This window comes from Stenella coeruleoalba (genome assembly GCF_951394435.1).
Source record: "Stenella coeruleoalba genome assembly, chromosome: 1".
NCBI classification, from domain to species: Eukaryota; Metazoa; Chordata; class Mammalia; order Artiodactyla; family Delphinidae; genus Stenella; species Stenella coeruleoalba.
The window spans coordinates 54,101,776-54,120,131 of NC_137169.1; the positions used below are offsets into that span (position 1 = coordinate 54,101,776).

Sequence of the window (18,356 nt, forward strand, 5' to 3'; positions counted from 1 at the left end):
TGTATAACTGATTCACTTTGTTATACAGCAGAAACTAACACAATTGTAAAGCAATTATACTCCAATAAAGATGCTGAAAAAAAAAAGGGATTTCACGAGAGCAACCAACTGGTTCCTTAAAAAAAAAAAATATATATATATATATATATATATATTTAAAATCAAAGTATATTAAAGTTTCCAGCTTGCATTATTTAACCCCTATTTTTTTGTCTCAGAGTTGACAACAAGGGATTGTTGATACTAATATCTAGAAAATAGTGAGTTCCTCAGGATATCACAGTAAAATAAATACGATTTTAGAGGTAAAAGTACCTGACTGTTTAAATGCATATTGATTTAGTAAATTCTTGGAAAGATCTTTAGTGCCTATGAAAATATTTCAAATACTGTATGGTATCACTTATAAGTCAAATCTAAAAAAATAATACAAATGAATGTATATGCAAAACAAAACAAAAAAAAGTAATTTTTTTTGATATTATCTCCTCAGGCAAGGAAAACAAAAGCAAAAATAAACAGGACTACATCAAACCAAAAAAGTTTTGCATAGCGAAGCAAACTATCAACACAACAAAAAGGCCACCTACTGAATGGGAGAAGATATTTACAAATGATATGCCTGGTAAGGAGTTAATATCCAAAATATATAAAGAACTTATACAACTCAACATCAAAAAACCAAACAACCTGATTAAAAAATGGGCAGAGGATCTCAACAGACATTTTTCCAAAGAAGACATACAGATGGCCAGCAGGCACATGAAAAGATGCTCAACATGACTAATCATCAGGGAAATGCAAATCAAAATCACCTCATACATGTCAGAATGGCTATTATCAAAAAGACAAGAAATAACAAGTGTTGGCAAGGATGTAGAGAAAAGAGAATCCTTGTGCACTGTTAGTGGGAATGTAAATTGGTGCAGCCACTATGGAATACAGTGTGAAGGTTCCTCAAAAATGTAAAAATAGAACTACCATATGACCCAGCAATTCCACTCCTGGGTATTTATCCAAAGAAAATGAAAACACTAATTAGAAAGGATATATGCATCCCTACGTTCACTGCAGCATTATTTATGATAGCCAAGATATGAAAAGCAACATAAGTGCTCATCAATAGATAATGTGGTATATATATATACAATGGAATATTACTCAGCCATTAAAAAAGAATGAAACTGCCACTTGTGACAACATTAATGGACCTAGAGGGTATTATGCTAAGTGAATTAAGTCAGAGAAAAAAAGACAAGTGTCATGATTTCTTTTATATGTGGGATCTAAAAAACCAAATAAATGAACAAATGTAACAAAACAGAAACTGTCATAGATACAGAGAACAAACAGGTGGTTGCCAGAGGGGAGGGAAATGGAGGGATGAGAGAAAATGGTGAGGGAGATTAAGAGTAAAAACTTCCAGTTATAAAATAAGTAAGTCCCAGGCATGAAATGTACATTTTGGGAATATAATCAATAGTAATGGGATATTTTTTTATGGTGATAGATCGTAACTAGACTCATGGTGGTGATCATTATGTGATGTATAGAAATATCGAATCTCGATGTTGTACACCAGGAACTAACATAGTGTTGTATGTCAATTATACCTCCAAACCAAACAAACACATAGAAAAAGAGATCAGATTTGTGGTTACTAGAGGCACAGGGTAGCGGGGAGGAGGAATGAGATGAAGGTAGTCAAAAGGTACAAACTTCAGTTATAAGATAAATAAATGCTAGGGATGTAATGTACAACACAATAAATATAATTAATACTGTGATATGTTATATATGAAAATTGTTGAGAGAAATCCTAAGAGTTCCCATCACAGGGAAAAAATTTTTTTCCTTTTTCTTTTATTTTGCTTCCATATGAAATGATGGATGTTCACTAAACTTACTGTGGTAATCATTTCATGATGTATGTAAGTCAAATCATTATGCTGCACACCTTAAACTTAAACAGTGCTATATGTCAATTATAGCTCAATAAAACTGGAAGAAAAGAAATTGGTTGAATGACAATAAAAAACAAACTGTCTGTATCTTTCCTAATTTTTTTTTATCCATTTTATCAGTTTCTGAAAGAGGTAGTTTAAAATCTCCTATGATGATTAGGGATTTGTGAGTTTCTCCTTGCAATCCTGTCCTATTTCGTCATGTTTTGAGTTTTTATTTTTGATGCACAAAGGTCAGGATCCTTTTTCTGGTAGTGAATCTTTCCTTCTCTCATTATGTAAAAATTCGTATTATCTTCAATAAAGCCTTTTTGTCTTAAAGTCTATTTTGGTCTATATTAATATTAATATTCTTGTACCAACTCTTAGCTTTTTTAAAAAGCTAATATTCACTGTTTTTTTATCCTTTTACATTAAATCATCTGACGTCTTTTCTTAAAGTATAATAATAATATTTTAAAGTATAGCTAAAATATGTATTGAACACTTACTATATGCCAGGCATTGTTCTAAGTCTTTTTTGTACATTAATTCTTTTAATTCTCACAACAATCCTGAGGTAGATATTATTATTTTCCCCATTTTACAGGCAAGTAAACAAAAATACCATTAAAAAGTGAAGTGACAGATATTCCATCTGCTCCCTGAAAATTATAAGGACCTTAAAATTTTTAATTCCTTTCTGCTTCCTCATATATCTCCCATGCTATTATGGTCTATTAGTATTTGTTTTCAACCCCCTATCAAGTTGTTTTTGTTTTGCTTTATAGTCAGCAAGATTTGTAATCACAGTTTTATAACTAGATTTATAGATCTACCAACATGTTTGCTAATTTACTTTTTTTACCATTGCTCTTTGCATTTCATTCCTTTATTTGAGGCTCAATTATGAGCATGTACTTACAGAAGTACATTCTTTAGTAATCCTTTCAGGGAATATCTGTGAATGGTAAATTCTCTCAGACTGTCTGAAAATACCTTTACTTCATTCTTACTTCCTGAATAAAAAGTTCAGCTGTGACTTTCAGTTGGTATTATTACTCCATTTCCTGCTGCAGCCCATAGATACTGATGAGAAGTCTACTGTCAAGCTGTCATTAAAATTTTCTCTTTGTCTTTGATGTTCTGCATTTTTACCATGATACGATTAGGTGTGAATTTGTTTTAATTTGTTTTATTTCATCCTGCTCAGATGAAGCATGCCAGTCTGATCTGGAAATTCCTGTCTTCCCTCAATTATGAAAAGCCGATAGTCCATATATCTTAGCTACCTCTGCTCCATTCTATTTCCTCCTTGTAGAACTCCTATTTGACATATGTTGGATCTTACTCTATCCATTATTTCTCTTTACTGTTTTATCATATACTCCATCTCTTTATCTCTCTGTGCTGTTACACTGCTACAGTCTGGGTGATCTTTACAGATCTATTGTCTAATTTACAAGTACTCTCTTTGACTATGCAAATTTGTTGTTTATCCTTTTACCCCAACTATTAAAAAATAAGTCTGATGCAATCTTGGGAGTAAAAGAACAGAAAATTTTACCATCTTTCCTCTCCTCTGAAAAGGATACTAGTTTGGAAAAATTTGCTAAGGGGTAGGGGAGGGGATAGCAATATAATGATACACACACACAAACATACATAAATGTAATCAATATATATGATGATAAATAAATAAGAGTGTGTGTGTGTGTGTATCTTTTTTTTTTTTTTTTTAAGCAGGATTTCAGGCACCTTTATTCACGGCAGGTATTTTTGGTCAGGGGAGCTTTCTCTGAAACCTTCCTGTTACTTAAGGAAGACAACTGCTTACATCCTGATGGTCCACTTGCCATTTCCCAGGCTTGGAAGCATCTTGCACGCGGTTCCACCCAGTCCCTGAGTCCAGCTGGCTCTGGGCTTTCAGGGCCACACCTCGCAGCACAACCTACCGGCCCAGTGAGGGAGTTTCTGCAGCTCGGTGATAACAGTGGGGAATTCATTTTATCCCAGAAGAAATCGACTCCTTTGTGTTCCCCATATAATTTATAAATAGGACAAATTATTCCTTAATATTATTATATATTTGCAGTACAAACAATAAAGACTAGTGACATAGGAAACTTTGAAAAAATCATGCTGTGTTGACTACGGGTTTCCCTCTCCAAAGCACTGTTCCATTCCTCAGCTTCTTCCATATTCTCTATACAAAATCATCCTGCTGTGACAGTTGCATGGGTCTCCTTCCCATCAACACTGCCTCTGGGCTCAGCACTCCTGACACTGTACGGCTGAGCCGTAGGAGTTATTTTCCCTGTCTTCCATCATCAATTATAAAGCCACTACTCTCCTCGAATTTAGGTAAGAAACAGTTTAAAGAAACAGTATTTCTTAAAAACCCAAGCCTACTGCTAGTTATTTAGTAGGCATGGATTTAACATGGTCTGTTTTCTTTTTCTGTTTCTTTTCCCAGCCACTAGCTCAAAAGATGGAGTAGCTTAGTTGTAAAGTCCTGCCAGATTTCCTATGGTAACTGCTGTAGATGGACAAGGTAAGGTCCTACTGAAGGTTCAAACCTCATGCAAAACTCTAACTGCTGAAAACCTCATCACATCAGACAACTCTGTCATTGTCTGTATTTAAAAATGCTAACCGTAAAGTGGCTTGTGGTCACTCTTTGTTACTGTAGCATCTGACCTCAGGGACTCAGACATAAAATCGTGGTTCCATTCCGAGTTTTGGCGACAGAGTAGTGCCAGATATTTCTGAATACACAATGTTAAATGTTTTTAACCACTTGGAAAGTATCACCAACACACTATTTGGTGTTTACTCAGTCACTCTGAGGATCAAAGAACCTTAACTATCAATGCCTTACTTCACAAAATCTTATTATAACCAAGGATCTACCCTATGTCCAATAAAAAAATTACACAGCAACTTTTATCAAACAGCAACTACTACAAAGGGAATGATAGGAAAAAAATGACTTCACAAAAATACACTAAAAAATTTGACAATTGTGTGCAGGAACTGCCAAAGTTTTAGTGTTTAATAGCACAACTGACCAAGGTCCAAGACGTGAAGTTACCATGTTCAGGAAACATGGGGGGCAGGGGAGGGAAATTACTCTATAAACCAACTCTATAGTATGTGGTAAGAAGAATGCACACTTTATAATATAAAACCTGTCTACACAGAGTAGTTAGTTGCAAAAAGCTATCCGGCTTCTCTTGGTTTGTAAAAAGGGTGTTCCAGATTCCAGAGCAGATGAGCAACCTTCAAGTCTTCTGTGTGGCAGCAATCCTGCTTTCCCCGTCCAGCTTTTCCATCCCGGCCTGTGTCATGAGGTCTGCGATGTTTTTCTCCAGGCCATCAATGTGACTGCTCATGTCATCAATGCTTCCAATGATCTGGTCAGACATGGTCTGAAATTTATCTTGCATCTGTTGCAGGAATGTCTGCACCACCGAGGTGAGATCCTGCATGGTCTTGGGCTCAGCCTCTGCCATCTCCCGGGTTCCCAGCTTGGCGGTGCTGTCTCAGACCGTCACCTACACTTCCATTTGTCTGCGCAGATGCCCCGTATGTGTGTATATTAAATGTATAAACTGGAAGCATTCACGCCATTTGTGGGCCATGTAGAGTCTAAGTAGAGGGAAGACTTAGAACCACATTTTCTTCCTTTTATAATTATAAATAGATTTAAAGTTAATATTGTCACCTGTTCACATAGTATGTGATTCAAATGAATATAGAAAGTACATATAAATACCTGGAGGAAGAATATTCGAGATTGAGAAAAGTGCAAGTGCAGTTCTTGTGAAGGCAACAGGCTCAGCACGATTGACAAATAGCCAGAAAGTAAGAGTGGCTAAAGTACTGTAAACATCGGAAGGGCAGCAGAAAATGAGGCAGGTGAGGTAGTCAGGTATTAGATGACATATAGCCCTGAAAGTCATGATAAAGTTTTGACTTATATATCCTAAGTGTGATGGGAAGTGAGTAGCACCTAAAATGTCCTTGAAAATGCTATTTAAGTAAAAGTGCTTATTTAAATTGTACCTTATGTTTTGTACAATATTCAAAAAGTGAGAATTGTTAACAGAAGTTATGACTTCATTTGGAACTTAAATTACTTTATAAGACCCAGGCTTTCCTATTTCTAAAACATATATAAGATGACATATTAGGAAAAGCAATGTAATGATTACAAATGACATAATCCGATATAAGATTCTAGACAGAATTCTATTTTGAGATTTCTGTATGTGTGATCTATATATCAAAGAGTACATAAAACACGTATGTGCAGTTTAATGAATAATTATAGCGTGAACTCGCATAACCATCACATAGAAATAGAATATTACCAGCACCCCAGGAACCCTTGCTATATGACTTTTTAAAAAAGAGCTTACCTAGTACTATAATCTGTGATAATTATCCACTTAAATGTCAACCGAGATCATGTGACCAATCTTTTTATGGGCAAAAGAAATGTTCCCATAAGTCCATATTTAATTTCAATATGGAAATTGAGTATGTATCCACTTGAAATCTGTTCACATTCCAGGATAGAGATGTTCTATCTCTAAGGCACTAATTTTTAATTTTAAACAAAAGATATATCAAGCAAATGAAAAAACCCCCAGAACTATATAGAGCTTGAAGAAAACACATAAATCTTCATATATTTTTGTGAAAGCAAACCTAGTAGTGATAGCTTTAAGATTAAAAGCACCTGATTAAAGTAAAATAAAAGTCATTCAAAAGTTTAAGATCTCATTATAGGTTTCATTACAACAAATTAGGTAAAATGAGGAGACTTCTTTGTTTCTCTGTAGTTTCTAGTACATGCTTAGCACTCAAATATTAAATAGTAAATATGAATCAGGCTAATCACAGCATATCTAAAATATATTTTATTAAATTTAAACCTATTTAATATTTTATATTATAAAAACTTGACATGTCACTGATTCATGACCTTTTACAATATTAAAAATTAAACCTATGAAATCTAGATTTCTATATCTTTATTTTTCTCAGCTCAAGTTTAATAAAACTACAGAAGACCAAAAGTGATACCCTACTACTATACACATCAGTTTGCCTGCCCCATAATACAGCTCAGGCCATTCCCTCCAGAGGAAGAAAGGCTGGCCTCCCCAACCGCTGCAGGAAAGGCCTGTCCTGTCCCACACCACATCTGGGCTGAGTGTAAGATCTTGTGTTTTAAGCATGACAATAGTACAAAAGAGGTTTTGTTCTCATGGCCATCTACTTCAGCCTGGCCCTAAAATGGCCCAGTGCTCACTTCTGCTTAGAGAAATATCCTTTGCTTTTCTGGACATCAGGCTGGATGGTATCACTGCCAGGCTTCCAGCCAGCTGGGCACACTTTCCCATGTTTGTCAATAAACTGGAAAGCCTGATCTAGTCTCAGTGTCTCATCCACAGAACGGCCAACAGGAAGGTCATTTATGGTGATCTGTCGAAGGATACCTTTATCATCAATAATAAAAAGGCCCCTGAATGAGATGCCTCTATCGGCTTTTAAGACCCCATAGTCCTGAGCAATGGTGCGCTTGGGGTCTGGTATCAAGGGAATGTTCATGGGTCCTAGTCCTCCTTGTTTCTTGGGTGTGTTGATCCATGCCAGGTTTCAGAAGTGCGAATCCACAGAAGCACGAATCACTTGGCAGTTGAGTTTCTTAAATTCTTCTGCCCTATCATTGAAAGCAATGATCTCCGTGGGGCACACAAAGGTGAAGTCAAGAGGGTAAAAGAAGAACACAGCATATTTTCCTTTGTAGTCAGATAGGCTGATATCTTTGAACTGACCATCTGGCATTACAGAAGTTGCTTTGAACTGGGGGGCACGGTGCCCAATTTTGGCATTTCCTGAAGACATATTGCTATCAGCAGTTCTCACAGACAAACTACAGAGGACAGTCAGGAAGGAGACACGCCTAGATTTCTATCTTTTAAATGAATATTTTAGAAATAAACTACCAGAGAATAAGAAATATGTGTGGTCAAAATTAAACTAACAATATTTTAGAATAAAGAATTTCATATTAAAATTAGGTTACTCTCTAATGGAAAATTCTAAAAACCTTTTGCAAATGCATTTAAAATAGTAAAGAGGATGAAATATAATAAATAAAAGCAAGCTATAAAGACACAGGAAATGTGGAAAAACTAAACGGATAACATGGATAAAAATAACATTCAGAAGTATCATTCTTAAATTGTAGTGTAGCATTACCTGAATTATGTGCCCTTTAATTTATGCACATGATGGATAGCTTGTTAAGGGGCTATACCATTATAATTGATAGTGGCTGAAGGCAGTCAGGCCATAATTTCTATTTAATGGATGGGACAGTAAGAGAACAAAGTCTGCAGTAGCATTTTAAAATAACTGCCTATAAAGTTTACATTTATGTCCCAAGTGTTACCTATATTCTAGTCTTTTCTATGTTGAATTCTTTAAGAAAAAAGAGAAAAATCAGCTGCAGCAAGATCCACATATTATTAAATCAAAATTCTGATTTAACCAATAACTAGAAAAATCTCACAATAAATGGAAAAGAATTTTCAACTAACCATCTGATGGTCCATTTTTGTTCTCTTGTTCTTTAGAGCTTGTGGGAGAAGCAAATGGGCTAATTTGACAGGTTCCAGTTGTTGGAGAATAGGCTGTAACACTTATCTTCCTTGTGATTTTTGAAGAATCAAATGACTAGAAATAAATATTAATTTGGGACAAAAATACTTATGTTTAGTTACAGATCTTTGGAAATACATTTGAAAAACTCGCAAAATTCAAACTAATACTCTTTTCCTTGATCTTTCTTTTCGGATTTTAAATATACACAATTATTATCTTCAAAGTGAACACTGTTATTTCAAGGTATGTACATTTTCCTGGTCTCCATACTGATTAGGGCATCTCAATTTGATTTTATGAAATTTTAACATTAAATGGTTACTACATTCTGAGATGGTATTTCCAAACAAGTAGAGATAGCTGACTCTCCCAATTACATCCTGACATTTGTTGTTAGCTGAACGTGAAGTATAATTATGGGCCTAGACCAGAGAAAATCTCAGAAGTGTCTCTTAGTAAGACCCACAGGGAAACCCTAGGAAGGATTAGTGGTGTCCTTAACCTTCACAAAGTTGCTCTGACACAGTATCTTAATGATAAAACAAAAAGAATGTTCAAACAATTGAGTATGGCATTTAAGGCCTTTGAGAATTTGATCTATTCTACACAATTCTCTCTGCAGCTTCCTCCTCTGTGTTCCCATAGACCTTGTTCATACCTCTTACTGGAGTTAGTAAATTCTAATAATTTATTACATTTCTGTATACCCCATTAGTATTTAAGTTTCTGAAAATACATATTACTTCATCCTTGTACTATAGAACTCAAAAATGTATGATGAATGAATGATTTAAAAGAAACAGCCCAGTAAACTTAGCCAGGCCACTCTATTCAGAATACACTCATTTGGGGCTTCCCTGGTGGCGCAGTGGTTGAGAGTCCACCTGCCGATGCAGGGGACATGGGTTCGTGCCCCGGTCCGGGAAGATCCCACATGCCGTGAAGCGGCTGGGCCCGTGAGCCATGGCCACTGAGCCTGCACATTCAGAGCCTGTGCTCCGCAACGGGAGAGGCCTGATACCGCAAAAAAAAAAAAAAAAAAAAAAAAAAGAATATACTCATTTGTTCACTGGTTCATTCATCTATTATTAACTGACGCCTTTAGTCCCAGTCACTTAGGTTATGCACATTTGGGTCTCAGCTAGTCTTTCTTTGGTTTGGGGCCTCATTCATAATCCACTTCCTCCAAACACCCATTATCACACTATTAATTGCTTGCTCTTCTGAATTCTTTTTAAACGTATTTTCTATAATGCTTACTAATCACCCAGCATTTGCTAACTAATGTGTATACAGGAAGAGAACAAATTGCTCTGGCCTCATAAACAGCAGAGGACAGGTCTAAAGGTAGTATGCTTGTTACAGAAATTCAGAGAAGAGGGAAAACCAAAGTGGGCTGCAGTAATCTCACAGAAGGATTCTTGTGAAGAGGAAGGGTAAGGCTTAGATAACTGAAAATAAAAGGTATGAAAAACCTGAAATCTAGAGGTGAAACAGACAGCACAGGGTGGATTTAGGGATAAAGGAAAGGTCTGAAGGTTCAGGATATGTTGCCAACACTGTAGAATTAAACTTTAGCTTGGCTGCTGACTTGAAATAGTTATATAATTCTCCATTGTCACCTATTCTTTATTTTCAAGACACCATGGCAGAAATAGTGGCTATGTCACCTTTTTCAATAATCTTGGTATTAGTTCCAGAATCTATAGCATCAATTTTTTTTTTTTACAGGTAAGATTTTAAATGATAGATACTTCTTTGTATTGGGGGAAAAAAGGCATTATATTTTTTATTTTATGTATCCACAGTAGCCACAAATATAACCAATATTTAAAAAAAATCAAACTACAATATCAAGTTATAGCTTCAAAGTAATCTTTTTTGTAAGGTGAAAGGGTTTTAAGTCTCTTTAACAGGTGGTTATTATTACCTCTCCATCTTGAGTTTTCAGCTGCTTATAAGTATTCAGTCATAAACTATTGGACATTTATCCAATCCAACCCCACTTTTCTAAGAATTTATTGCCCAGAAATATTTCACTGTGTATGTACAAGAAATGAAAGTCACTACCCTAATGTACATTTATGTCAATCTGTTTTCCTATTTTCACCAAAAATTATTTTTCCAATTGCCAAATATCTAAATATTGCAACTGCAGATCATACATTTCTCCTTGAAAACAATTTTCTAGCTTTTGTAAAATAAGTCTTGGTGTGTGTGTGCGCACGCGCGCGTGTGTGTGTGTGTGTGTGTGTGTGTGTGTGTGTATATATATATATAAATTTTTCCCCCTCACCTTAAAAATACTGTCTTCTCTTTTGCTTTCTTTCTTTCTTTTTTTTTTTTTGGTTATCTGTGTTGATTAAAAAGGAAAATATATGTCTACAATCGTAATGTACTTAGAGGGAAAAAAGAAAATCTACCTTTTCCTACTATCCCACTAAATATTCTTCAGTAAATAATGCATTTTTATATGTCTGCCTACTGATACACACAAATGCATAGTCTTACTTCTTTAAGTTCTTTTTCTCTCAAAGTTTAACCAAGGTCCTCTAATTTTTAAACTCTGAAGATGCTTAAAAGTGATCCTAGAATCCTAAGAATTTCCATTCTGCCAACGCCCAAACGTTGAAGGACTTGGTCTTCTTATTAGTCTCCTACAAAAGGAAGAGTTAAGAAGACTGGGATTTGAGAGAAGACTGAGCTACTAATTGAGAAGTCTGGAACTCTTTCCATTTGGCAATGATGAGTGCTACCTACCAGGTCCTTTAGAAAAATAGAGGAAGAAAAAGTGAGAAGAACAGATTTGGCTAGAGAAAGGAAAGAATTCAGGATGCAAACAAAATATAAGGATATAGAAATCAGATAAGTCACAACTACTTTCTATAATAATTTACAACTGCTTGTAATATTTATTGACAACATTATTTAATACCACACTAAAAAAAAAAAAAAAGATTCTGTCTAGGATCAGTCCAAATGCCACTGTACTTTCTGTAAGGTCAAACCTTGTACATTAGCAAAACTAAAATTTGGTCATTGATTTTTCTGCCCAGAAAAAAAGAAATCAATGTTCTCTCCAGAATTTCAAATATATGTGACATTCTCCTTCAATATGTTTCACAAATTGTAGCTTGCTTCATCACCTTGTTTAAAGCATATTCTACCAAAAAGGTACCTGTATTTTATATATTTTTACCTATTATAGTCTAGAAAGTACTAACTAAGGGTTCTTTCAGGATGAAATGTGGGATATAATGGATCTGCTATTATTATTATGAACTACTAGACTATGCTAACACTGAAATATTTAAAAATACAGGTACTGTAGGTATTTGGACAACCAGAAGCAAAAGAAAAATTAGGGTAGCTAAAGGGAGACAATTCTTTATAATCTTATACTGGTTAATTAGGTTATTGGAATGTTTCACCTAAGGCAGTATTATACATCACTAGTACTTATTATAGAATTTACATTAGAAAATTTTAAATACTAGCTGTCTCAGGGATTTGTCACGATTTGGGCCTAGGGTTCCTAGAAGAGTCCTAAATATCAACTAACTTTTTATCAGTTGCCACAATTATCACCCTTAATGACTCTAATAATATTTAGGTTTTGTTATTTCTAATGGTAGTTATAGAGAACAAAAGCATTTTGCACTTATCCCGTGATCTTACAGGGACATCAGGGAAAGGATATAACCAATATATTAGATCTGTGCTGATGACAATGTTCTATTTCTTGATTGGGTGTTTGATACCCAGGGATATACATTTGTTAAAACTCATTGAACTGTACACTCAAGATCTGTGAATTTCACAATCTATAAATTTTACTTTGATAAAAATATTTTAACAGGAAAAATAAAACATTGGCTAAAAAGTTGATACACTGGTGTTTCTATTTGTGCACACTACTGTTCCACAATTTTAAGACATTAAAATATTAATTTTAATATTAAAGACATGACCATTTTGTTACTCTCTTGCACTGTAGTCTTCAATAAGTTTTTAAAGATATATTTTCATGGCTATTATCATTCCTTCATATGTCCTTCTATTTTTTCAGAATAGAAAGTGAATCCTACCTCAAATATATTTTTGTTTATTGAAGTATGATTTACTTACAATAAAATACACAGATCTTAAGTTGTCTGGCTTGCTGAGTTCTGATAACTGTATATATACACTGATGCCACCACCACCCAAGATGAAGAACATTTCTGTCATCCCAGAAGATTCCCTTGTACCCATTTCCACTCAATTCCCACTCTGCAGCCCAGAAGCAACCACTTTCTAATTCCTATAACCATAGCTATTTTTGCCTATTCTTGAACTTCATATAAATTAAATACATAACTCTTGTGTTTGGCTTCTTCTTTTCAATGTGTTTTTGAGATCATCTATGTTGTTGTGAGTGGTAAGATTGTGTTCCTTTTAATTTTACTATTCCTTTGTATAAATGTACCAGAATTTGTTTTTCTAATCTCCTGTTGAAGGACATTTGGGTTATTTCCAGTTTGGGGCTATTACGAATTAAGGGGCTAAAGAACATTTTTGTATATGTCTTTTGTGGATATATGATTTTATTTATTTAGGAAGCCCAGGAATGAAATTGCCAGACTATAGGATGGATACAGATTTATTTTCTATATATAAAATAAAGGCTAAATAGTTCTCTAAAGTGTTTGTATCATTTTAAATTACAATCAATAAATGAGAGTTCCAAATGCTGCACATCCTCACCAACCCTTAGGTTGTTTTAGACATTCCAGGGTTGATTTTTAAAGCCATTCTGTTTTGTTGTTGTTATTTAGCTATTCAAGTGAGTGGGAATGGTATTTCTTTGTGGTTTTAATTTGTATTTCCAATGACTAATGATGTTGAACATTTTTTCATGTGCTAATTTTCCATTTAAACATTTTATTTGTCTTAGATTTATAAAGCTGGACAGTTGCTGATTTGGTGATCGTTAGGTCACTCAGACTATGTAAATACAATGTATTGATCTTTCTAAATGTTCTTCTGGGTTTTTAATTGTTTACAAATTTCTTTTTGTATTGAAAGCAAAAAAGACAAAGTATCTTTCAGAGGACTGTATACCAGCCAAAGGGATCTGGAATATCATCTTAGGGCCACTCTTCTTAAAGTGGGAAATCCTGTTATTAGTGACAACATGGATGAACCTGGAGGACATTATGCTGAGTGAAATAAGACAGAGACAGAAAGACAAACACTGCATGGTATCACTTAATAGGGGAAAAAAATAAAGTCCAACTCACAGAAATAGAGAGTAAAAAAGTGGTTGTTAGTGGCTGGGGGATGGGGGAAATAAAAAGAGGTTGATAAAGGGTACAAACTTTCAGTTATAAGATGAATACATCTGAGAATCTAATGTATAACATGGTGACTATAACTGATAACACTGTATCATACAGTAACTGAAATTTGCTAAAAGGGTAGAACTTAAACGTTCTCACCAAAAAAGAAAAAGAAAAAAAGAAAAATTTGAAGTGATGGATGCATTAATTAATTTGATGGGAGGAATCCTTTTACGATGTGTGTGTGTGTGTGTGTGTGTGTGTGTGTGTATATTCACAATATATACATCAAATCATCACATTGTACATTTTAAATATCTTATATTTTGGTCAATTATAACTCAATAAAGCTGAAAAAAAGGGAAAGACTTAGATCATCCTTTTTTTTTTTTTGTTCTCCTTTCCCTATTTCCTATTTTAGACCAGATCTTCTGTCCTAAAAACTTGACTCCTACACTACACAGACATACTCATTAGATTCTTGAGTGTCTCCATAACTCCTGAATGATTTGTATAAAAAAACCTGAAGAAGTTAGGAAGATGTCATCCCTTGTGCCAAACCTTGTGAGTCAAGACTATTCCTTGATAAGATTCATGCAAAACACTTACACTGGCATATGGATGGACCAAACCTACTTAATCTCCTATTACAGATTGAGAGAAGCAATGGGGGGCTTTCATGTAGAAAGATGGGGTAGGAAACCAAGAGAGGGAAGATGAATGTATATATCCAAGTCACTCGGGAGCTTTTATACAGATGCAAAAAAATTAAGTCAAAACTTATGTTTAATAAGAGATGGACAAATGTAACTCCATGTTTACTACTAGAAACCAAAGCTTTGTGCTAACTGTTGAATTTATAAGGAGGGAAAGATAGCATGAACCTGTTTGTTCTTTCCCTGATACCCTCCTCTCATTCCTGAACTACAGAAGACTGAGCTCCCTTGGGCTTTGGTGAATCTATCACCAGTGTGTGTTTATGGTTTTAATGGATACTTGCTTCCCTTTCTGCTATACTTTTGCTATATACTTCTGCTATATGCTGATCCTTTCCCCTTCCTCTTCTTTTCTCCAAGAAAACACAATGAATAAAGACTTACTGATACTGAAAAAAAGAAGATATAACAATTATAAACACACACACACATACACATCTAACAAGACAGCCCCAAAATACAAGGAGCAAAAACAGGCAGAATTGAGGGAAAAAATAGAAAATTCAACCATAATAGTTGGAAACTTCAGTGTCCCACTTTCAACAATGGATAGACCAACTAGACAGAAAATCAGCAAGGAAACAGAAGACTTGAACAACACTATATACCAATAAGACCTAATAGACATCTATCGAACCCTCCACCCAACGAAAGCAGAATACACATTCTTTTCAAGTACATATGTAACATTAGCCAGGATAGAAGGTATGTTAGGCCATAAAACAAATCTCAGTAAATTTAAAAAGATTTGGATCATGTGAAGAATGTTTTCTAATCACAATGGAATAAAATCAGAAATTAAAGAAAGAAGGACATTTGGAAAATACAAAAATACATGGAAATTAACAAACTCCTAGATAACCAATCAAAAGGGAAATTAGAAATACTCTGAGGAGAATGAAAATGAAACACAACACATGTAAAAACTTACGGGATGAAGAGAAAGCAGTACTCAGAGAGAAAGTTAAACACTTACATTAAGAAAGAAGAAAGCTCTCAAATCAATAACTTATCCTTCCACCTTAAGAAACCAGAGCAAACTAAAACCAAAGGAAGCAGAAGGAAAGAAATAATAAATACTAATATTAAAGAGAAAACAAATGAAATGTAAAATAAGAAAATAGAGAAGATCAATGAATCTAAAAGTTGCTTCTTTGAAAAGAAAATTGACAAACCTTTATCTAGACTGACTAAGAAAGAAATGAGAATCAAATTACTAAAATCAGGAATGGGGGGCGGATATTACAGCTGACCTTGGAGAGATAAAAGGTATTATAAGGGGATACTATGAACAACTGTATACCAACAAATTAGATAATCTAGATGAAATGGACAAATTCCCCAAAATACACAGCCTACCAGGACTGAATCATGAAGAAATGGAAAATTGGAATCCATCAATAGCAAGTAAAGAGATTAGATCAATTCAGAAAACTTGTCAAAAAGAAAAGCGTGGGACTGGAGAGCTTCACTGGTGAATCCTACCAACATTTAAAGAAGAATTGACACCAATTCTTCTCAGACTCTATCAAAAACAGGGAACACTTCCTAACGCATTCTATGAGACCACATTACTCTGATACCAGAACCAGACAAACACCTTAAAAGAAAACTACAGACTAATCTCCCTTATGAATACAGATGCAAAAATCCTCAACATTCCTGCAAACTGAAACCAGAGAAAAATAAGAATTATATATTGCAACCAAGTGGGATTTATCCTGTGAAAGCAAGGTTGGTTCAATATATAAAAACCAATCAATATAATACATCATATTAATAGAATAAAGGAAAAAAACCCACACGATCATCTCAATAGATGCAAAAAAGCATTTGACAAAAATACAATTCTTTCATAATAAAAAATAATCATCAAACTAGGAATAGAAGGGAAGTGTCTCAATCTGACAGAGGGCATTTAGGAAAAACTCACAGCTAACATCATATTTAATGGTAAAAGACTGGATGCTTTCCCCCTAAGATCAGGAACAAGGCAATGATATCTGTTCTTGCCACTCTACTCAACATTGTTCTGGAGGTTCAAGCCAGGGCAATAAGCAAGAATAAGAAAAAAATGCATCCGATGGGAAAGAAAAATGACATGATCTGATATATAGAATACCCTAAAAAATCTATAAGAAAGTATTAGAGCTAATACACGAGTTCAGCAAAGTTACACAATACATGATCAATATACAAAAATTAGCTGTGTATCTATACACTAGCAATGACTGATCTAAAGGGAAATTATAAAAACATTTACAGGGCTTCCCTGGCGGCACAGTGGTTGAGAGTCCGCCTGCCAATGCAGGGGACACGGGTTTGTGCCCCGGTCCGGGAAGATCCCACATGCCGCGGAGCGGCTAGGCCCGTGAGCCATAGCTGCTGAGCCTGTGTGTCCGGAGCTTGTGCTCCGCAATGGGAGAGGCCACAAGAGTGAGAGGCCCACGTACCACACACAAAAAAACAAAAAACCATTTACATTATCACCAAAAACAATAAAACACTGAGGAATAAATATAACCCAAAAGTATAAGACTTGTATACTGAAAACTACAAAACATTGTTGAAAAAAATTAAAGAAAATCAAAATAAATAGAAATAGATCCTGTGTTCATGGTTCAGAAGAATTACTAATTTTAAAATGGCAGATTCAGTGTAATTCCTATCAAAAGTATAAATTTTTCTTTTTCAGAAATGAGAAGGTGACCCTAAAATTCACCAGGAATTGCAAGGCATATGGAACAACAGAAGCAATCTTGAAAAAGAACAAAGTTGGAGGACTCACACTTCCTAATTTCAAATTTATAGTAATTAAAAACTTTCTTTTTGAAAACTTATAGTAATCAACACAGCATGGTAGTGGCAAAAGTTCAGCTCTACAACCAAATGGAATAGATTTGACAGTCCAGAAATAAATCCATGAATTTATAATCAACTGATCTTCAACAAGGGTTCTAAGGCCATTCAACGGGGGAAATAATAGCTTTTCAACAATGCTAGGACAAATGAATATCCACATGCCCCTAACCTCATACCATGTTCAAAAATGAACTCAATAAGGTCTTAAATGTAACATAAGTGCTAAAACTATAAAACTCTTAGAAAGAAACATAGTGAAAGTTTGCATTACCATAGACTGCACAACAGTTTCTTAGATATGACACCAAAAGCACAAGCAATCAAAGAAAAAGTAAATTGGACTTCATCAAAATTTAAGACTTTTGTGTATCAAAGGATACTATCAAGAAAGTGAAAAGACAACACACAGAATTGATGAAAGTATATGCAAATCATATATCTGACAAGGTAACAGTATAAAGAATTCTTACAATTCAACAGTAAAAAGACAACCCAATTAAAATATGGGCAAAAGTTGTGAACAGATATTTCTCCAAAAAAAATATACAGATGGCCAATAAGTACATGGAAAGATGTTCAACATCATCAGGGAAATGCAAATTAAAACCACAATAAGATAGCACTTCACATCCAGTAGGGTGGCTAGAATCAAAAATTCAGAAAATAACAAGTGTTGTTGAGGATGTGGAGAAAGTGGAACTCTCATACACTGATAGTGGGAATGTAAAATGGTGTAGCTGCTGTAGAAAAGAGTTTGGCAATTTTGCAAAAAGTTAGAATTACCGTATGACCCACCAATTCCACCCCTAGGTATGTAATCAAGAAAACTGAAA

General features: G+C 34.6%; 2 protein-coding genes and 1 pseudogene across 3 annotated transcripts in view; all 3 read right to left on the reverse strand.

The window, feature by feature from the left end:
* The window catches only part of ITGB3BP (integrin subunit beta 3 binding protein), an 88,763-nt gene that overhangs the window by 44,337 nt on the left and 26,070 nt on the right, over positions 1–18,356 (reverse strand). The window contains exon 3 of the mRNA XM_079899479.1: positions 8,561–8,696. Coding sequence (XP_079755605.1) covers positions 8,561–8,696 — 136 coding nt within the window. The remainder of the gene's footprint in view (positions 1–8,560; positions 8,697–18,356) is intronic.
* Positions 4,757–5,504, reverse strand: LOC307174916 (heat shock factor-binding protein 1-like). The gene has a single exon (XM_079899480.1). It carries the CDS (start codon positions 5,456–5,458, stop codon positions 5,228–5,230), a length of 231 nt encoding a protein of 76 aa, XP_079755606.1. The 5' UTR covers positions 5,459–5,504; the 3' UTR covers positions 4,757–5,227.
* LOC307174913 (peroxiredoxin-1-like) lies at positions 7,207–7,975 on the reverse strand (annotated as a pseudogene). The gene has a single exon. The product of its transcript is annotated as a peroxiredoxin-1-like (transcript).